The 23,539-nt window shown below is 32.3% G+C and overlaps 1 protein-coding gene and 1 long non-coding RNA gene across 2 annotated transcripts; one reads left to right on the top strand and one right to left on the bottom strand.

Annotated features, from left to right (window-relative positions):
• The first annotated feature begins 5,610 nt into the window (after positions 1-5,610).
• On the top strand, positions 5,611-7,622 carry LOC132750387 (uncharacterized). The gene is made up of 3 exons (XR_009628539.1): positions 5,611-5,768; positions 6,121-6,292; positions 6,607-7,622. It is a non-coding gene; the product is annotated as an uncharacterized LOC132750387 (long non-coding RNA).
• Positions 7,623-9,265: 1,643 nt separating this feature from the next.
• Positions 9,266-17,472, bottom strand: LOC132750386 (uncharacterized). Its single transcript, XM_060740353.1, has 2 exons — positions 17,377-17,472; positions 9,266-11,114 (listed from the first exon to the last, which is right to left on the bottom strand). The coding sequence occupies exons 1-2, from the start codon at positions 17,466-17,468 to the stop codon at positions 10,250-10,252; spliced, it is 957 nt and encodes a 318-aa protein (XP_060596336.1). The 5' UTR covers positions 17,469-17,472; the 3' UTR covers positions 9,266-10,249.
• Between the last annotated feature and the right edge of the window lie 6,067 nt (positions 17,473-23,539).

Raw genomic sequence — 23,539 nt, 5'->3', positions numbered from 1 at the left:
AACAAGGTGAGGAGAAATTTCCAGTAGCTTATGCCAGTAGAAAGTTGTTACCAAGAGAACAGAAGTATTCTGTAATAGAGAAGGAGTGCCTTGGTATTGTTTGGGCAATTTCTAAATTTCACAGATACTTGTTTGGTAAGGAATTTATTCTAGAGACAGATCACCAGCCGCTTTTGTATCTTAACAAGGCAAAGTTAAGTAACTCTAGAATAATGAGATGGTCTTTGCTTTTGCAGCCATACAGGATGAGGATTAGAGCAATCCCAGGTAGAGAAAACATAGGTGCAGATTATTTAAGCAGGGTATAATGTAGAGTGTAGTGTAGTATTTATGGTGGTTATGAATATGGTGTACAGTATTTCTACTTACATTTTTGCAATTTGTCGTTTTCACTTTGTTGTATTTAAAGAAAATTTATCAATTTTCTTATTTAAAGGGGGGCGTAAGTGTCACAAAGTGAAAGTACGTTTGTAAAATCTTGCATTATATTTTCACGCCGAACCTCATTTTTACTCTATATTCATTGTTGTGAGATTGCATCATCTTTTGTTTAATTTAGAGTTTTCGGGTGAAATTATTATTTAGAGTATTTTTATGGTTGCATAAATTTCCATGTCTCAATTTAAACATTTTGCCGTTTATTTCACAAAAATCCTTTCAGTAATAAGAAGTTACATTTTTGTTTTATGAACCAGATATATGTATTATGTCTGTATTTGAAGGACGGGCCTTTATTTCACATAACTATTTTTCCCGCCGTCCCAGCTTTATTTCGTGCAAATCGATTTTTCATGTTTTGCACGATCTGTTTTCCCGCTCAGTACTCAGTAGTTTGCTATATATTGACTAAATTTTAAGTGACATATTGCAATGCACTGGACGTTATACAGGTCACTATGACGGTGACAGACAAACTATATTTGTCATAAAATTACAGCTTGTACAAGGTAAATTTAATTTTCTAGTGATTTTGTTTCATAAATTTTTGCTATTTCGTAAATACTATTTTCTATTAGAATTATAGTTTATTTGATTCAGGTTTAGTTATTTGGCAGTAATTTATTGTTTTCTAAATTTTCTAAATTTTTGCAGATTAAATTTTAAAAGCTCTTTTTATTCTAGTGTTTCGCTATTGTAAATTTATACCGAGACATGTTAATTGATGTATGTTAATTGAAGTTTTAATTATATTGTAATTGTATAGGAGCCATGAATATTTTATAGATATATATATCTATTCATAAATAATTTATTATGGTTCTACCGTATTTGTGTAACTTTATGTAAAATGCTGCAGTATCGTAATGATTTGTTTCAATCAATTTAATTTTCGTTATCATCTTACTTCATTTCATTTATCATCAGTTTTTGTTATAAGTAAATACAACGTATCAAAACTAGCGTATCTCTAGAGAAGGATCTTCAGTGGCATGATTTTGGAAGACGTTTATTTATTGGTGGTTATTATGTGGCATATATTTGAATATATTTGCAACGCAGTATTATGCGGATGTGATTGAATTTTTGTTCCACGGAATGTATGGTGTACTATAGTGGACATTTTGTTTATTCAAAGAAGCACGTTATTTTATTGGAAACCGACAAAGGTCGAGTCTTTTCCAAGGGACTTTATTATACCCTTATGTTTGATTATCATGGAACTTATCATGTTTTATACTTTGTAGCTTCTTATTTGAGGACACCCCGAAGATGACACGGGCCCTCCACACGTATGTCCATGGCTAAAGGGTGACGCATGCCCTTGTTCAGGATCCTATCAACTGTGCCAACACTGTAGGAAGTACAGTTACGCTTGATAAGATTTTATACAAGACGCCCGCCATTGTGACGAACTTTGTTTAACAACGCCACCACTTTATTGATACATCATGACAGAAACTTTACGGGAGAAATAGACTGAGATACGTTGATAGTGTTTGTTTGTGCAGTGACTTATCATAGTAGTTTATCATATATAATCATTTTTCATTTATAAATATTCATTTATGTAAATAAATTTGTATATATTTTTCTGTTCTGAGTTGTTGGGTGTTTAGATAGCAATTGTGGTCGGCCTGGTATCCCATCGTAGTCCCTATTGTGACATTAATAAAATGATACCGTAAGAACATTGATAATTTTGTTAAATTCGTTATAAAAAGTAAAACAATTTAAACAATTTTTAACGAAAAATATAAGTATTAATGCATTTCTCATTTAAAATCCTTAGTTAGAATTGAGTACACCGTCCCATAGATGGTGCCGAACATTGTCCATCGTTTATCTTTTATAAACTTTCTAAGCGACTGACGTCACCAACAACCTTGCAGCATCTCCCTTCCATATCTGCAATGTCTTCATCGTTTATGTCAATAAAAAAGCTATGGTGCGGCTTACTTAAGTTTTTCCCCAAGATAGCCATAATCATGTTGTATGCTTTAGACGGTGTTTTGTCTTCTTGACTAAATTTACTATTGAACAAATTAACTATTGAACAAAATACGAAGCCTGCATATCAAAGATAAGACGTAAAAAGAGCAGGGGTGATTCAACATTATTCAAGTAGGGATATTGATATTAAAACCACCCAACTAGAACATGCCAAACTAAAAATAACACAAACACAAAAGTATGTCGTTCTGAACGATCTTAAAGGATTGGATAAATAACATCTCTGATTGAACGTACGGGGCGACTTTTTACTGCCTCCACACAGCACAAACAACGCTGATGTGGCGATAAAATAGAGAAAATAAGAATCCCTAAAGAAAGTTTAACACGGCAAAATTGAAAATGTTGCAGGCTCGGTTTGATTGAGCCTGTTAATCATTCCTTAGATGAGCAATTTAGGGCAATCATTGCCCTCTTTGTATTTCGTTTTTCAGCAAGACTACACCAGGCAAAATAAAGGCATTCGTTACAATTGACTTATGATAAATATTAATGAACAAGAAGTCGTAGTTATTTCAAACCAAGGGTAATCAAGCAAAATAACAAATTATTTCAATGAGTCGAAATTAAACTATTTATGTATCTGTTGATGATTTGTATCAGTTATATTCATTATATTTGCGTCAATCATCACTAATGATGTGATGAAATAAAAAATAACTGTCATGGTAATTATGCCAAGGTCTTTAAATACGAACGTTTCAAATTCATAACATATAGGTGCGAATGTACCTGTTAAAATGCTCATCAATACAAAGGTTGATCAAAATTGACCGGACTGAGACCGTCAATTAGAGAATAACCTATCTTTCACATAATGTTATCTTTTAGATATCACATTTTATCGAAAACACACCTTTACACTGATGCTTTGTCCATGACGTTATCAGTAAAAATGACGTCATTTAAACAGCATTTTCCGTTCCAAACACAACCCAATTTTATCAGTAAGATTCTTGTTCTGGTGGCATTGAAACATCATGAAATTCGATCAATAGTAAATTTTGTCAAGAAGGCGAAACACCGTCTAAAGCATACGAAATGGTTATGGCTACTTGGGAAAGGGTAAGTAAGCCGCACTATAGATTTTTTAATGACGTAAATGATGAAGACATTGCGGTTAAGGAATGCAGTTAAGTAAAACCATGTCTGATATTCGGAAAAAAAACAAATGTTTGTCTGTTGCGATAAAATTTTAAAGGTCTGCTCGAAGCAAACAAATTCACGGTAGGAAATACCAAAATCCACCTAGCCTATAGTGTCAACACATACCCTACGACTGAGGCATAATACGACGTTTGTACACTGATTTAAAGCCTTCAAATTGCTGAAACTTCTAGGCATTTCTGCAGTGTTTACAATTATTCGTGTATGTTGTGCATTGGAACTGTTCTCTTAAATATAAGGAGGCAACAATTGATTGAAAATTGAATTACGGCAAGCAACGGAATAAGTTGCTATGAGTAACACTCTAATCAATGGTTTCCTGTCCATGTCCAAATTTGGTTGCCGTCATAAGAATATAGACTGTCTCATTAAAACGTTATTTATTTTGTAAATAAAAAAAGATAAAGAAAAAAAATACGACATTCAAACATGGCACTATCACTTAAGTTAGACGTTGATCTTCATTCCGTTAAGCTAGGTGCCATGTTGAAAATCAGAAAAAAAACTATTTTTATAAGAGAATTCGAAAACAGTGTTATTTTGGTTATTTTGGTAAGAGAAAAAATATAAACAAGAGCAAGGCTCAAATTTTCCCAATTGCTGAATAAACAAAAGAATATCTACTAGCCTTCGCGGTCATGCTGCGTCTTATGAGACATATTACATTTTTTGCAGATTTTCTAAATATGATAGTGCATTTAGCAGAACATTTCTACTTGTTGACTATATGTGACGCGCTCAGCGATTTTTGGCACAATTAAATTTTTAATCATTGTGAGAAAACGCTTGCAAAATCACGCGAGTTTTCATGTCTTATTTTTTAGGGTTTCCTTTCAAACAGAGTATCTTTGAAAGTTGAAAACATAGAAAAAACTTGAAAAAAAAATAAAAAACTACTTTCTCAGCTTCCTCACGATAAACATGTACTGTTTTCCCCAAAATCTATATTTATCATAAATACACTGTTTTAACTTCAATGGGAGTCAGGTCAGCGAGTAAACACATGTAGAACATCTACCATTTCCGTCAGTTCTATGTTATTGCATATTTGGAGATTAAAATAAATATTAAGTTAAGTGCATTTTTTATTATTTATGCTTTGTTCTTTTTTCTGATATGTTGAATAATCATCGTATTTTTACTTTAAACAATTAAATAAATGGGACCATGACACTTGAACTGGTTTATAAATTAAAAAAAAAACATGGCAGGCATCTAACCTAAGTCAGATCATGATAGACAATTTTTTTGGGATACATTGTTTATTGCACATGATTTGTATTTGTCATGGTCTTTACAGTATAGAAAATTATTGTTAACTTCTTTTCTAAGTTTGACATTGATTACATTATAAAATAAATTAAAGTCCAGGCTGCAATGAAAATATTAAACAAGTGATACATCACTTCTACTTTACTGGGACAAAAATGTAACTGGACACATAACATATTTTGCTGTTTGTTTTCAATGAATAAGCTTGATATAGATTTACATCAAGTAGAATAATACTGCATAAAATATTTCTAAAATGTCTGTGTAAATTTTAAAGGAAATATATGACAAGGCTACTGTACAGCACTGTAATTATTAACAAATGAATTTCTATTACAATTCAAGATCCAATTTAGTAAAGAAAATGTTATCCCTGTACTGCATGCTGCTTTTGAAATACAATAAATAGATCTCTGAGTACTGGGATTGAAGATGTCACCATAGATAAATAGATAAATATTAAAAATGCATTTATTATTATTATCTTTTTGCCTATGGTAGTATCTACAATAAATCATATTATATTCGCATTACTCAAGAATACCACATAGCATAATTATGCTTCCAGCAGGGCTTCTATTAGGTACCATACATTGGCAGTCAAAGACTGCAAAATGTCTGTAATTGGAAGTCACTTTATAAGTAAAGAAGGAAAAGCATTACATTTTGGAAGCCAAAATCAATGAGTAAATTACCCCAAACTTCCACTAACAGAACATTAATGAGCCAGTCCTTTTTGCTGATGAAATATTGTGTGTTGTAATTTTAGGTCAGCCAACATACATTTAAGATCTTAAACTTAGTTCATTAAAGTTTTGACGTAGATAATACCGAGCATGTTATAGCCATATTCTTCAAGACCACAAGGGAATGTACTTGTAAGTGTTTTGATGCTTGCTTTAAAGATCAAATGATGATGATTGTAATCATTGTATACATATGTAAATAATCATCATGAACTGACCATTCTCAAACATTTTTATCGAATAATGATAGTGAAAACTTTCCTGAATTGCCGTTAAAAGCAATGTAACTTATTTGCAATTTAGCATTTTATATATGATGTCAGATGAGATCTTAAAAATATTGTTTTAAAATTAAAAAGCTCTGTTCAGTATCATGAACTTAATTTTAAGTTTATATTTAGAAATAATGCTGTATTGTTTGTGCAAATACGCTGTGTAATGTATTGAAAACAATGCTCTTTAAGAACATATACATAATTTTCAGAACACATAGATGTTTCATCTATTTGCTGATGAAAATACTAAACTTTTGTTTGAAATGACGGTACAATGTGTGACATCTATGTCCTATTGAGCACCAGGGGTATGGAGTAAAAAAGACAATCACTATGTATAAACTATGTAGTATTGGTCAAGATAAAAAACACTTCAATTGGGTTATTAAAGCATGTATATCAATGCAGTATTCCATATTAAATAAACTATTTTGTGAAATAAAAAGTGAGGTGTCGTCACCACAATACATGCACATAATGTAGATTCAGATTATTTTAGTCATGTTACTGCTACTCGTACATGATATATAGACTGTAATATATTACACAAGAACTTACATGAAAAAGACTTTATATGAACCAAATAGCTGTACAACACTACACAACAATTTACTTGTAGTTCATTTCTGTTCAGTCAAATCATCATGTACACTATATTGTTTTATATATACTTTTTCATGTTTTTGTTATTTCAGGATGGCATGTGAGAAGTCAGTGATTCATCTACCAAAAGTGAATTACATTCTCATAGAGTTTATGTCTTCAGAAGTACCCTTGAAAAAGCTGAATACTGCAGTGGCAGATGTTACAGTATTTTTACTAAATTGTGAAACAAGTTTTCGCAAGTTGGTTGTTGTTCCCTGTTTGGGTCAAACCCTCAACCTGGGGTTGCAAGACTACATTCAAGGACATAAGTGAGCTGTCATTTGTGACTTCCCATGTGTTTGCAAGAATCTGTTATTGTAACTGTTTCCAATTATTGACATTATTTTAATTTAAAAATATACTAATATGTAATTCATGTTATACAATTAAAAATACAGTGATCAGAATATGGTTACACTGTCAAAATCTGTAACTGTATATATAGTCAGGAAAATAACTAGTGCAAGCTCTTTCTATTTTTGGTTAAATTTCTGAAATACTTTTGAAGTTACTGTCACAGTGAATAAAATTATTTGATATGGAATATTTTTTATAAAATGCCGTTATTTTAACTCATTCAGCTTTTTTGTATATTTTTGTTACCATGGCAACCAAAATACACAATTTTTGTAATCAGTGCATTACAGAATATTTGTTTTGCATTGGATTTATGTACTAACATGTTACAGCTATGCGTTTTAAAGTGGACTAACTTAAGTTATGAAATTACGTTCATTGAACGCCGCCTTTCCTTGTTGATCTTGTTATATTTTAATCATGGAAAAGTTACTGAAATTCTGAGAGTTTAAATCTTATGTTTATATTTTTTATCAATAACAATTTAAGTGAAAAATGAAAAATTCTTTTTTTTTCTGAAAAGTCTTAAATATTGTTGTCTTTTTATATAAATATGGATTAATTTGGTGATGAGTTAATCAATGTAAGTGCATAAATATTGCATTTGACGATTTTTTTTATTTGTGTTGCCATGGTAACCGATTTTTGAAAACAAATGATAGCTTTTATATCAAGTTATTACATATATTACACCAAGATGAATGATAACTTTATATTTTATTTTATTGTGTATAACTATGGAGTTATTTCTAGCTTATATATACCAATAAAAGTTTAAAATGTATTTTTTGTTTTTATGGTAATGTCATACAAATTACAATATTTCATAAAATATCAAGTATTTGAAAAAAAATTGTTTTCAGTTATTCAGCAGATGTTGTTCTACCTCAAACTAGTCACAACTCATTTTTGCCCAAATATCACATTTGTGTCAAAAATTGCTGAGCTTGTCACATATGACGACAATCGCGACAATCAGCTTTCTCGGTTTACAAATTAATAGTTAGTGTTTTATATTTACGTCATAAACAAAAGGTGTGTTAAGCTTGCATCAATATCGTGTTGACAATCCGTTATATATCCGTCTACACAGACCATGAAACACGCAAACTTATTATATCTAATAAAATTACAATTTTAATTATATTTTATCATTTCAAGAGAACGAATGCACCAATTTTTATTATAATCAACAGCATGTATTTGGTGTCTTTTTCCCCCAGTTTTTAGTCATCTTAAAGTATGATCACTAAAATTAGGATTGATCTTCAGTAGGAGGCGAAATGGAACTAAAGATTCTTGTTAACTAAAGCCTGTATCTATTCAAAGTTATTGAAAAGGTCTCCTTTTAAAATGATATGGTTCAGTTCAGACGTAATAACTTTTAGCTTAGTTCTGTGTTGTTGCAGTGTTCTATAGCTTAACAGTTTTGCCTCCTTCAGTAATTTCGCAGTTTTCTTGGGATAATCTACTGCGACTTATTTGGCTCGCCATTTGAGCCATAACCACAAAGAACTTCAGGAACGAAACAAAATTGTTAAATTTTAGATCAATTCACTCTGTACGATTACTTAAAATAATCATTTGCATTTTGCAAAATAACTTAAAATTATAAACGTTTATGGTCTTTTAAATCAAAATGGCTATGGATCGCAAACATTTAATTATGAGTCTATTTCTTGATTTTGTCAAAAAGAGTTTCCGTTGTGCCCCATTCGATCGATGTAGATGCTCATCTTTTTATGATTTTTATCTCAAATTTAAGAAAACTACCACTTTCCCTGCCTGTTTAAATGGTTTTGATTATGCAGCATAATTTATATATAAAAGTATGAAGTGAAAATTCCATAAAAAGATAATATTAAAAACCGTTGCATGTCTGAAATTTGCTTGAAAAGGTAAAAGCGTGTATTATAAAATATGCATCCGACACGCACCAGTAGCTTTCATATAGCATAAAAAGGACGAGAATTAAACGCTGTCGCAGGTGTTTAAGACTGAACTTTTCCAGAAAATTTTAGAAACATGGATTTTAGATTGTGTATATGTAGACACCTGTATGTTAAATGAGCACCAGACTGAAGTCACAAACGATGAGATGATGAAATGATGATAATAATGATGATGATGATGATGATGCGTTAAATGATGATATACTCAGGCAAAATAATGACAACAATATTTAAATGATCCTATGTACTCAAATCATGCTAAAATGACGTCTTTTGAAGTTCCGGCATGAATTTAAGTATAAGTTCTATATATTTGGAGTTTGAAGTGTAAATAATTCTAAAAATATCGATATATGTTGTAACGTGCACCGAGCTTATACCTGTATGATGCTAAATTTTCCTCTGGCTTCTTTGCCTTATGATTATTTGATTGAAGACCAATGATTTATATTGCTTAATAAATGTGCATGAATTACCAAATTGAATTAAATATATAGATATAATTTTCCTCGAGACTACCTTGTCTTTTAATTGAAAAACGAATAATGATTTCTATACCTATTAAACAATTTATCAAATTAATGTCCTACATGAAATACTATTTATATATACGTTCCCTCTATCTCGTTCTCTATTTCTCTACTAATAAAATTATTCTTAATCTTCCTTTATTAATCTTTAATCCTTGCTTTCTTTCTACTTAATATTTCTCAGCCTTATCACAGCGCTATGCACTGTGCAACTAAGAATATAAAAAGTAGGTATAGCATTTAGGATTGTCGACTGTTCAACACGCTGCCAAAACACCAACTCTCAATTTCTCACATTCACCTGCCTTATATATTGGCTCGGGACTGCTTGCGCCCTCTGTCGTCTTCCATATCTTGTAAACGCTTGAATATATTACTATCATTGAATCAAATACTGCTTACCTTTTCAATATGCGTTACTTTTGTATATAATTACATGACTCGGGAACCATCGCCAAAATGAATATAATCTTACCTTTTCTACATTAAATAATATACCTGCAATGTTCTAAGGACTCCAAAATGAAAAGTAAAAGGTAATTAAATCAAGCAACATCATCAAACATATTTGATATCAACTTACAGGTACAATTTATGAGAATTATCTTTTCTGGAATTATTCGTTTGGTTGAACACAAATGGTACGTACTTAATAAGGGGAAGTAACTTTTCCATTTTCGCTACATTACCCACGCCTCCGAAAGGCATGCGTCCCGCATGATGAACTCAATTTCACGGTTCAAAATAAACTTTTATTATGCATCAAGCTTCTTGCTTATACAACAAAATAACAGAAAATAATATTATTACATTTTAAATAACACTCCTGTCCTTTTAAATCATGTTCCTTGTCTCTACATGTCTGACACAATGTCAATTAGCTTTGTCAACATATTTTTCTTAAATTCAAATTTAGCTGTTTCTAAGTCAATCTTTTTCTTCTCTATCTCTAGCTTTTCCTTCTCTATCTCAATGGATATTTTCTCCTCGGATGGAGCGACACTATTTTCAACTGTTTTAACTGATGATGGTGATGGTTCATCAGTTTCTTTGACTTCATCTTCCTTGATATCTGTAACAGTTTCATAACTTTGCTCCTCATCCTCTTCTGAATCATCATAATTTAATTCACACTCCCTTTTGTCCACATTATTGATATTATTATCATCTGTACTTCCTGAATTATCTATGCCCTGAGGATTGTCTGGGAGATCTTCAACGGAACTGCAAGATTTCACTGCCGGGTCCAATTTATTTTCTTGCTCTATATCATTATCAAGTTTCGGACACTTTCTAGTGACTGGTGCTATCACCGGATTTGGTAGGGTTCTCTTCCTATACAATCTTCCAATTTTTATTGATTCTAAATCTTCTGTCTCTTTCTTTTGATCTGTGACATTATCAGTCTTTTCCTCACATATTTCAATGTCAGGATCCCTATCCCAATCAGAATCTTCGTCTCCAATTTTACAACACTCTTGACTTGTACTTGGAGTTTCCTTATCTGTAGTTTCAGTGCTATGCACTCTCTTCATATGTTTGCTTCTGTAAATCTCCTTCTTAAAATACATTTTGCATGTCACACAGCACAACCTATCATTGTTCTTCTTACATAACATTATGTGCTGTAGAAACTTCTCTTCAAGCACAAGGTCCTTACATATTGGACATAAAGTCTTTGGCAAAGGTTTTCTCGTTGTCTGTTTTGTCTTAGCCATTCTGGAAATAGAAAATACATAGTCATTTAAATATGATGGTTTCTTAATTTTTCTTCCATATCTGTTCGTCTGCATATCATCTTCGTTATTATCTATTTCTGAAACATAATTATTTTCTTCTATCTCTGTATCTTCTATGCTTTCTGAAAGTCCTGTTTGAGATATATGAGTATCTTCTGGAAGAATTTGACTTTTTAACTTTCGCATACGATTGACATGAATTACTTGTAAAGTTTTATTATAACCACAATTAACTCTATACAAAACATCTGATATCTTATCTTTTACTTCAAAAGGTCCCTTCCAAAAAGATGTGAATTTAGAAGAACAACCAATTCTTTTTACTGGAAAATAAACTAAAACGTGATCTCCAGGCTCAAAAGTATTAAATGAGAGCTTAACATCATGAAACATTTTCTGTCTTTTTATTGAGTTTCCAGTATGTTGCCTTACAAAAGCATGTGCCACTTCTAATCTATCTTGAAGTTCCCATGCCCAATGTGATATTGGTACTGATTTAAAATTTGACGGAACTTGAAATGCTATGTCTAAAGGTGTAGATGTTTCTCTATCTAACATAAGGTAGTTGGGAGACATACCTGTGGTTTCGTTGTCAGATGCTCGATAAGCCATCATCACATAAGGTAAGTACTCATCCCAGTCTTTATGATTCTCGTCAACAAACATACTAAGCATTCTAGTTAATGTTTTATTAAAAACCTCTACCATACCATCTGATTGCGGGTGGTAAGGTGTTGTTCTGGTCTTCTGTATCTGCAGCAGCTCACACATTTCATGAAAAACTAAACTTTCGAACTGCTTACCTTGATCAGAAGGTATTCTACTCGGTACCCCAAACCTTGCTATAATTTGTTCTACCATTATTTTAGCAACAGTTTTTGCCTCCATGTTTGGCATGGCAAATGCTTCGGTCCACTTCGTGAAATAATCAGCAATTACAAGTATATATTTATTACCTTGTTCTGTTTGTGGTAACTCACCTAATATATCTACCGCAATTCTTTCCATTGGAAAACCTGACCTAACTACATTCATCGGTGCTTTATTATTCGGTATTGGGCCTTTGCGTTTTAAGCATTTTTCACAGGTACTAACATAATTTCGTACATCATTTTGTAAACCAGGCCAGTAATATCGTTGTCTTATTCTACTAAGTGTTTTACGGATACCCAAATGACCTGATGCCTTTATATCATGAGAGAATTTTAAGACTTTAACCCGAAAACTAATTGGAATTATAGCCTGCCAATTTATAAAGTTTGTCCCTATCACTTCCCATTTTCTAACTAAGAGTCCTTCACGTATACTTAGTCTTTGCCTTTGTGCCCATAAAGATTTCAAATAGTAACTTTCACAACCGATATTCATACTATCTGATTTCCCATCTTTCAACCATTTTATTATTGTTTGAATATCTTTGTCATTATTCTGTGCAACTTGAAGTGAAATGTCTAAATCTTGATCATCTGTATCCTTTGTCAAAAGAGCTGCTGAAACCTGAAATTTTCTTTCATTAACTGGATGACCTGTTATTCCACATTGTTTACAAGGTATTCTACTTAATGCATCAGCGTTTCTATGCATTTTCCCAGGTCGATGTTCTATTTTCATATTGTATGAAGCAAGTATTTCAAGCCATCTTGCAACTTGTCCTTCCGGATTTTTAAACTGCATAAGCCATCTAAGTGACCCATGATCGGTTCTTACTGTAAACTGTTTACCAAACAAATAATGTTTAAAGTATTTGACGAAATATACAAGTGCTAAAAGCTCTTTACGTGTGACACAGTATTTACGTTCAGCCTTTGTCAATGATCGGCTTGCATAGGCAATGACCCGTTCATGTCCATCTATTTTCTGTGACAAAATTCCACCAATAGCAACATTGCTACCATCGGTATCCAATATAAATTCTTGTGTGAAGTCTGGGTGCGCTAGCACAGGTGCCTCTGTTAATTTCTGTTTCAGACATTTAAATGCTTCAGAACATTCTGTATTCCAATCAAATTTTTGAGACTTCTCTGTTAATTTATGTAAGGGTTTAGCAATATCTGAATAACCTGTTATGAATTTTCTGTAATAACTACAAAGTCCTAAAAATGAACGAAGTTCATGAACATTTCTAGGCGTTGGCCATGACTTTATACAGTTTACTTTTTGTGGATCAGTTTTAATACCATCAGACGAAACAATGTGCCCAAGAAACTCTACTTCCTTTGCAAAAATATTACATTTTCTAGGTTTTAATTTAAGACCTGATTCTTCTAATCTTTTAAACACTGTATCTAAGTTATCCAGCATATTGTGAAAGTTTTTCCCTATGACAATAATATCGTCAAGGTAAATCAAACAAACACTCCAATGTAAACCAGCTAGTACTGTCTCCATGAGCCTTTGAAAAGTCGCTGGCGCATTGCACAAACCAAAAGGCATAACTTTAAACTGATACAACCCTTGCCTAGTCATAAAAGCTGTTTTGTTTTTATCTTCGGGCTCAACTTCAACCTGCCAGTAACCTGAGCTTAAGTCTAAGCATGAGAACCATTTTGCGCCCGATAATTGATCTAATGATTCATCTATTCGCGGGATTGGATACGCATCCTTTACCGTTACATTGTTTAATTTCCTATAATCGATACAAAACCTATGCGTTCCATCTTTCTTTTGAACTAATACAACACCACTAGCCCAAGGACTTGAGGATGATTCTATAATTCCCTTATCCAACATTTCATTAACATGTTTATTTACTTCTTCGTTCATTTGATGAGGAAGCCTTCGGAGAGGTTGTTTAATTGGATGTGCATCCCCAGTCGATATTTTGTGTCGAATTATTCCTGTGCGTCCTAGATCTGAATCTGTCTCAGAGAATATATGAGAATATTTACACAGTAACTTGTGAACATCTTTACACTGATTTTTATCGAGATCTTTAGTAGCTCGTTCATACAGATCTTTTAAATGAGACGGGATATTAGAATTATTCTTTTCACTTGATACCTTAACTTCGTTCACACTTTTAACAGGACTCATGATAGCAAGATGAGTTCCTGGATGCAAAACCTTTGTTTCTTCTGACAAGTTTATAACTCTTATTGGTATACTGTTACTTGCTTGCACAAGTGTTCGAGCAACTAAACCATCGTTATCAAGAACAGGGCGATTCAATTGTTCAACTAAGTACAAACCTCTAGTAGGCTTAGATGCATCATTAATTTTACCCTGTATCTTTTTCAGAATTTCCGGGAATTTCAGATCTTTCTTTTACAATAACCCTATAACACCCTATCGGCCCCGAACAATTTAATTCATGAGACTGTCCATTTAAACGTAAAACACATTCTGTAAGATCGATATTTGCATTTTGCGATTTGAAATAATCAAGACCCAAGATTGCGTCCCCTTCTATTTCTGATACAATTACATCAAGCAATGATGCATTATCCCCGATCTCAATTTTAATTTTCGTGCTTCCTTGTATACCTAATAATTGTCCTGATGCTGTTACGATATCAGCTGTAAACGAATTTAATTTCATAGGGGAATTAATGTTACCCATGAATTTCTTTGATACTACGGTTAATGTAGCCCCTGTATCTACTAAGCAAGTTGCTGGAAAATTATTAATTCTAGCTTCTATAAATAACCCAGACCCATATTTACTGGTATTTTTTACACTATGTTTACCATATTTTGTTTGTTTAAAATTTGAAACTTGGTTATGAAGTTTCGGGCAATTATAACGAAGGTGACCACTTTCACCGCATTCATAACATTTAGAACTTGACATATCTCTATTATTATTATTACTATACCTTGAACTTGAGTATTTTGAATTTGTGTACATTTTACCCGAACCATCGGAATTTCTTAGATCCTGTGTCTTAAACCCTTGTCTAGAATCTGCAGACTTTGACCAAGTATTGCCCTGTAAAATTTTCTTAATTTCTGACACTGTCTTCTGTAACTGTTCAACGTAATTTTGTAACTTAACATTTAAATTTTCTGCATGACTAACCGTACGCATAAAATTTTTATTATCTGTTGTTCGCCTCTCAGCTCTATGAAAAGCCTCCAGCTCTACTGCGTGTCTTACAGCATCGTTGAGGTTTACAGGCCTTGCTTGCTTTATTCTTAGTCTCATGTCTGAACTGAAGAGAGAATCTATGAACTGCTCTTTTGCCAAGGTTTCTCTCACATCTGAAGGTGCTGAGGGATAGGCTAAGTTAGTAAGTCTTCGTATCTCCTGGCCCATTTCTGATAAAGACTCAGACGGTTTTTGTTTTCTCTCTCTTAATTGCACTCGATATAATTCTGTTTGATTTGGAGGTGCAAATCGCTCTTCTAAAGCCTTGACTAATTCATTAAAGCTTCGATCTTTAGTTCCAAGATTTCCGAATACACCCTGAGCCTGTCCGCGCAAAGAAACGGCCAAATAAAGACCTTTTTGTTTTTCAGACCATCTGTTAATCTCACAACAAGCGTCAAAATGAGCTTTGTAATCAAGCCATGACCCTGTTCCATCAAAAGTTGCTGGCTTCATGTATACTTTTGATTCCTGAGAACTGTTAATTTCTGCCTGGTTTGTATTCCTAGTTTCAGGTCCTAAGTCTTGTAAATAGTCATCAAAATTCTTGTTTTCTTCATACGGGATGTCAAAGCGTAACTTATTTTCCCTATCACAAAGCCTTTTTCTTTTAGTCACAAAACGATCCCATGTTTCCGGACTTAAATCTCTGTCTTCTTGTTCACTTTTGAAAGTATTACTATGCGTTTTACTATCAGTCATAGGAGTTGAAAACCTAATACGTGGTTCAAAATTCAAAAATGTGTTTGACAACTGCTCTCGTTTTTCTATTATTTTTCTTTCAGGGATATGCGGCAATTGTCTTTTTGTTTGAATACGAAAAGATGTATTAGGACTAAATACTGGTGTCTGAAATTTATCTAAATTATCCCTGTATGAATGTTCTTTATACGGCATATTCCGAATTTCAACATCATCGCCTCTCATGTTTCTCAGGCCTAACGTCGGAGTTTGAGAGCCTTCATTCTTATATCTAGAAGACTTTAATATAGGCTTCAAATCAGTATCTTCGGTCTTCATTCTAGAACCCCGGAACCGTGTTTTTCCATAACAATCTAATACTTCTGGCTCATTTGGTGTACTGTGCTTCAAGCCTGGTGACTTATCCTTGTGATCTGGTTCAACGCTCTGTGCTGAATTTTCCGTCACAGAGGATATTTCAGATTTATTCAAGAATTTGTCCAGGGAATGTATCTCGAGCTGGACCCTGAGACTTTCATTCTCTATTTCAAGTAGTTTGATTTTATTAAGCAATATTTGCTCGTCTTCAATGCTCATGTCATTCATGATTTATATATGAAATAATGGTTTCTGTGCTAAGGGCTCGGTACTTGATTAAGTACTTATCTGTTTAACTATTATATTTTATCCTTTATCTTTTATCCCACCACGCTGCCACCAAATTTGTAACGTGCACCGAGCTTATACCTGTATGATACTAAATTTTCCTCTGGCTTCTTTGCCTTATGATTATTTGATTGAAGACCAATGATTTATATTGCTTAATAAATGTGCATGAATTACCAAATTGAATTAAATATATAGATATAATTTTCCTCGAGACTACCTTGTCTTTTAATTGAAAAACGAATAATGATTTCTATACCTATTAAACAATTTATTAAATTAATATCCTTTGAAATACTATTTATATATATACGTTTCCTCTTTCTCGTACTCTATTTCTCTACTTATAAAACTATTCTTCCTTTATTAATCTTTAATCCTTGCTTTCTTTCTACTTAATATTTCTCAGCCTTATCACAGCGCTATGCACTGTGCAACTAAGAATATAAAAAGTAGGTATAGCATTTAGGATTGTCGACTGTTCAACACGCTGCCAAAACACCAACTCTCAATTTCTCACATTCACCTGCCTTATATATTGGCTCGGGACTGCTTGCGCCCTCTGTCGTCTTCCATATCTTGTAAACGCTTGAATATATTACTATCATTGAATCAAATACTGCTTACCTTTTCAATATGCGTTACTTTTGTACATAATTACATGACTCGGGAACCATCGCCAAAATGAATATAATCTTACCTTTTCTACATTAAATAATATACCTGCAATGTTCTAAGGACTCCAAAATGAAAAGTAAAAGGTAATTAAATCATGCAACATCATCAAACATGTTTGATATCAACTTACAGGTACAATTTATGAGAATTACCTTTTCTGGAATTATTCGTTTGGTTGAACACAAATGGTACGTACTTAATAAGGGGAAGTAACTTTTCCATTTTCGCTACAATGTTAAACCAAATTAAGACGTCAACAGAATCACCGAATACTTTTAAAACAAGTCATGTGACTTGAACAAATCCTGAAAGTTACAAAAACAGATATTGTGGATATTGTATGATTGAAAAAAAAGTCTAAGTCATTCATTTGACATGTTCTTTAAACTACATTCTTTGATTGTGCTGGTGAATAATATCACATCATAAATGTGTAAAAAAAATGTTACATGTTTATCATTCGGGCAGAAGAAATAGAAAATTTGAAGTTTTTTGTATATATATAATAATCAGATTGTAATGATTTTGATTTATATTCAAAGTGTCAGTGACTCTCATCTGATCTTATAAGAAATAATTTAATTAAATTTTATTCTTTATGTTTTGGTAGTTCTTATGAACTAAACATGATCTCTTTGAGTCAAAACCGTAACCTTCGTCAGTCGCTTGCAAATTGTATTTGAGAGAAGACTCTATTTTACTATTTCAGTATTGTGTACTGCAGATAATAAACAGGTCTTTGCAAAATGATTTCTGTATTGCTCTTTAGTTTCGCAAACCATATAGTCTTGCCTGGAAAAACACAGCCCTAGTCTGTAGGAACGACATCTCTTTCTTGTCTTATTAATTACTTGAGAAGAAATAAGCCTAGGTTTGTGTTCGGGATTGACTGTAACCAGAATATGACCTCTATTGAGGTCAGTAGATTAAAATCACATGGTCTTGATAACACAAATAGAGACGTATTGTCAAGCAATGTATACCTCAGTGCTTGCAGTGTTTGATTTTCTCTATAATTGTAGATTTACTGAAAATTCCGAACGTAACATCATGTAAACCAACGGGGTTTTTTTAAACTAAGATCTGCATTATTTTAATCGATCACGATGCAGTTGTCGAAGAACATCATAAAAAGTAATTAAGAGATAATTTTACTGTGACAACTACAATTTTGTAACATCTATGTAACCTTAGTCATTCAATAATGAACAAATTCTAAAGTCTATTCAGTATTTCTTTTTCTTAAAAATTAAACGTGAATAATTAGATTTGCATTAGTTATATTAATTTGTTTAGCAAATTTATTAATGATATATTTCAGCTGGTTGTAAGGGAATTAATCACGCGTAATTTCTTTTTAGCCGATGACCCAAGGCTTCCAGTCTGTATGTACGTGTAAAACAGGTAATCAAGTGTTTTATGGTACATTGCAGCAGTTATGTTTTGTGTTATTTTTTCTTTTTGTATGATATACAAAGATAAGTTTATACAATATCTCGACGGAGTCTAGTCATGATTTTATAAAATTCTCCTTGCTGCAAAGTTATTTTTTTCTTGTTATTATATTTTAATATTTTCAGGATTTTCAGAATAGACTTACTTACTTCTATTCTTGTATGTACATGATCATTTTAGTCATTTTGCAAGAAATATTGAATATGGAAATGTTGTTCTTACTGATTAGATAGTATGCATAAGAAATGAACGACGCGTTTTTACGTTCTCTAGGATACGATTTAAATGTAATCGCATTTTGGTTACAGTTATGTTAACTTTCTTCAATAAAATCAAACTTAAAACTATATGCGTAACAAGCATTTTCCTTGCAGATACAAGAGTTTTAATTTGCAAGTGATGGTTTCAATATGTAATTACGTGCAAATGATATTAGGTTGCATTTTCATCACGCATTTACTGGCGTGAGACAAGCCGATATCTGGTCTACATTTCTCTTTTTTTTACAAAACATGAAAATAATGTCTTAGGTAACCATAGTTTTGACGTTCCTTGTTTTGTATTTCTATAACTCCTATATGATACATATATAGTATATATAATCAAAAGCATTCAAACTTAATAAATGTATTCTTTTAAAAGTCGGTGCTGCCTGTTATAAACATAATATGTGAAAGTTTTTGATTGAGCCTTTTACATTTCATTGCAACGAACGTGATTTAATTCTTGACGAATAGGTCACGTTTGTAAATACATGTATTTCGCATGTAAATCGCGATAGTTTTACATATCCAATGTGTAACACACACACGCGAGCGCTCACGTGCGCACACACACACACACGCACGCTCGCAAGTTCGTTTTGTGTGTGTATGCTTGTGATACAATTATTTTTATTGTACCAATCTCCGGTACTCTTGGGCTTTTTTTAAAATAATTACTGGTTACTTTTTTAGGATACCTTCATCAAATAAAGCAATATTTTGTTCAGACATGACATCCCCTGTCTTAAACATTTCAAGGAAATGTCAGTTTAATTATACATTGGGTTATTTATAACAATGCAATAATGCATTTTTTAAGTAAGGAAGGAAAAAGCTATCAAACACTTTAAGTGATCACAGTATTTGATATATTGTATACATAAAACCACTTATTACAATTTACTTCCAGATATCATTAAAATTTTAAGAAGAAGCTGAGGTATCAGTTGTTATTGGACTTGTTCAGCTGATCATGTGGTCATGTTGTTGAAACCCTGTACCAGCTGGCAAATTACAAATCATTGGGATATAAGGTACTTCCAGAAGATGTTGCCTTGACAAGCCAATCACAGACATTCCGTGTACCAGGAGGACTGATAATTCAAGGAAAAGCCTGCAGGACCTTGAAGTGGGAGGGTATAAGGAGAGGCAGCAATTTCCAACAGTGCAAGTCAACATTATGTATTTAAAAAGAGGACAAAATTAAATTAACATGTTGACATATTCCCAGCAACTTTACCAAAAGCAACAGAGACAATGTAGATTATTTTTTTCTCAACTATTTATTTAAATTTCCTTGAAAATATGTTGAAAACATAACCATTTCATTATTTAATTACATCCCTCTCTTCCTACCAGTGAAGCTGATAGTTTTCTGTATAAAAGATATACCACTGTCATCATTTGAAAATCTGTTTGTACCAAATGTTCAATATTACATCGATATTATAACTCTTGTTTTTGTAATTCTTTTTTTTTAACTGTTTAAACAGTTTGTTCATCTGTAATGTCACTGTCATTAAGAAGTATTGCAACTAAAGACGATTCAAATACCAATTGATAGTTTATAGTATGACTGTTACCAACGGTATTCCCGAAATACATATACATTTATTTAGAAATGGAAAAAAAACGAATTATGGCATTTCTAGAATATACAAAATTTAATATATGTTTCAATTTAGTGTGTTTCTTTACAATGGGTGTTTAAAGTATGAAATAAAGTTAAGTTTGGAAATCTTGCGTTATACCTTTTATCAAACAAACTTCTCTCCTTAAATGATGATCTTACTTATCTGTAAACATTACTTCTCCAGTAAAACGGAGATTGTACACTGTTACTTCTTTATTTCATAAGAGATAAACTTCATACTTCAAAAACATGTTCCTTATTATTAACACATCTTATGTGACAAGGATCATAGCTCTAGCACCTTTTTTCAGATTATCTCCCCTTGAACATAGAATTTTCTTTAAAAAATATTATTTTTTACTGTATATTCTTTACTAATTTAGGAATCAACTTCATACTTCAGAAATATGTTCCTTATTATTAACTACATCTTATGCAACAAGATTCATAACTCTAGCAGCAACATTTCAAACAATATCTCCCCATGAACTTATTTTTTTTACTTAAAAAACATGTTATTTTTTACTATAACTTCTTTACTTTTAAAGATATCTACTTCAAACTCAAATTCATATTCCATATTATCAACCACATCACGTTCATAACCCTCGCGTGACTATTTACATAATTATTTCCCGTTGAACTTGGCATTTATATAAACAAATGTATTTTTTTACTTTAACTTCTTGTCATATGGATAATAGTTATAAAATGCAAGCTCCTGTATTCCCAGAATTATCTCCATTTCATTTTTTAACTTAGAAATCAATTGTAAATTGATTTTTTAGTATTATCTTTGTTATTTATATGATATCTACTCTAGACTTAACAATGTTCATAACTCCATCATCTTTTTCAATAGATCTTTTAATTTTACTTTAAAAACTTCAAATTCTTTTTGCTCTTCACTTTTTTTGTTTTTAAAGGGATTGACTTCAGATTTCAAATTAATTGCTGTCTTCTCCATTGAAGCATGTCTTTTCCGTAAAAGCATAGAAATTTCTGTTTAACATTTATTTACAAGGTCATATGCATATTATGTTGTGCAAAAATATAGAACATTTGAGTGCTATCTCTTGATACTGATACAGACAGATATTTATATCATAAACCTCTTTCATAGTTGTGTCTTCCTAACTGCGTCCAATAATTAATAAGTCGAGCTTCACTGTCTCCTGTGACAGCTCTTGTTTTTAACTTACGATTTATATGCTTAAAATTTATAAAACTAATAGGCAATTCATCTCATCAATTCGCGCCTAGTTTTAGGGGTATATATGAGTATCTTATTGGTCATAAAAATATAGAGGATTTTTGGTATCTCTTCCATAGCTGTCATTAAACATAGTCCTTTTCCATGACCCAATCGGTTATTTACAATAAAAAAATATATATTGCCGTCAGTTACATATTTTATAAATGAGCCCGTGGGCAACTTTTCGTCCCACGACCCCGCCAAGCGAAAGGTCGAGAATTAACAAGTAAAAATGGACGTGTCGCGAAGAGAAAACACGCTAATACGTCGTTTTATTTCATAAATCTTGCTCCGCGCCCCGCGGGGCGAATTATTTTACTAAACCTCGCCAAGCGCCTCCGCAATTTAGCGTGTTTTCGCTCGTGGGGCGAAAACACGAATGGCAAAAAATCAGCTACAATACGCAACCGAACGACAAACAGTCATTTTATCAAGCGATTTGAAATCACAGATTTGGATGTATTATTTCGATTGTAACACGATATCAACAAATAAATGCTACCTCACCTGATATAAAGCTAAATTGGGCCTAATTTGTGTCCGTACTTATTTTTAGCGCGTCGAACGTTTTTCGTCACATGTCTTATGGTTACATCAAATGCCTAGATAAAGTATGGAAGAATAGTAACTATATAAAAATCGGTGTATATTAGACTGGACTCCATCTGTTAACAATTTTGTGTCCCATCTGAATCTTTTGAACCAATGGAAGTACTTTGAAACTACTTGGTGGCAATTTAAACCATAATGAGATGTGCAAAGTGCAGACTAGACTTTTGTCATGTCAAGGTAACACTTAGTCATTATGTGGTAGTTTTTAAAAAAATTAGTTAAAAATTTGGTCGTCCCGGGGTCATTTGATTTATAACTGACTTTATTGAGATAAAACACCTTGGTCTACTTTCATGAACTGGTCTTTTCCCTTAATGGAAGATTGCGTTTGATTACTTAAACAATTTCTCATTCGGGAGTACCTTGTCCAACCTTCGTTTTGTTCTTTTTTAACATATTTGGTATTAACGTTTGTGGAGTACTGCACATTTATCAAAAGCAGTGAATGCTACAGTCTTTTTCGTTTAGAAAGCTTGTATTATTTTTTTGGGCCTTTTAGGGGGGAAAAAAACTTGTTTTTTTAACATCGATCAATGAAATTTTATTGTTTTTAATGCAATCCCCTTAAATTGTAGTTTTAAAATAAAAATAAGAAAAATTTAGTTCTTTAACTTTCCTAGTTTAAATGCTTTATGCGTCTTTACTGAGCGGCATTGTAAAGAATAAAATAAATAAAATACTACTAAGATACAGATAAAATTGTCCATGGAAAATGATACTTTGGTGGATATATCAACTGAGACTGGAGTCTTAGAATGGGCATTATACATGTTTATATGTTTATATATGAGCGTTTTTGGAATACTTGGGAATACGATTGTTCTCGTAGTTCTCATTAAGTTTCGCGAAATAAACAAGCCACTGATTTTTTGTTCTTACAATGAGTGTTTTGGATCTGATGTCTTCAAACCATTCATTTCCACTATGTTACTTGTTTCGGGAACGTGTCATCGATCTGGAAATACCAAAGCGCTTCTTCTGAACTTTGCAAGTCTACATGTTAATCTCAATTAAACGCAACATCATATCTACAGCAATGCTTTTGATAGCAAACGTGCTTATGATCGTTACAGAA

Source organism: Ruditapes philippinarum, unplaced genomic scaffold, assembly GCF_026571515.1.
Source record: "Ruditapes philippinarum isolate M1 unplaced genomic scaffold, ASM2657151v2 ctg5800_1_1_1_1, whole genome shotgun sequence".
In the NCBI taxonomy this organism is placed as follows: Eukaryota; Metazoa; Mollusca; class Bivalvia; order Venerida; family Veneridae; genus Ruditapes; species Ruditapes philippinarum.
The sequence above is the reverse complement of the archived record's forward strand: the minus strand, read 5'-3'. Positions and strand labels throughout refer to the sequence as shown.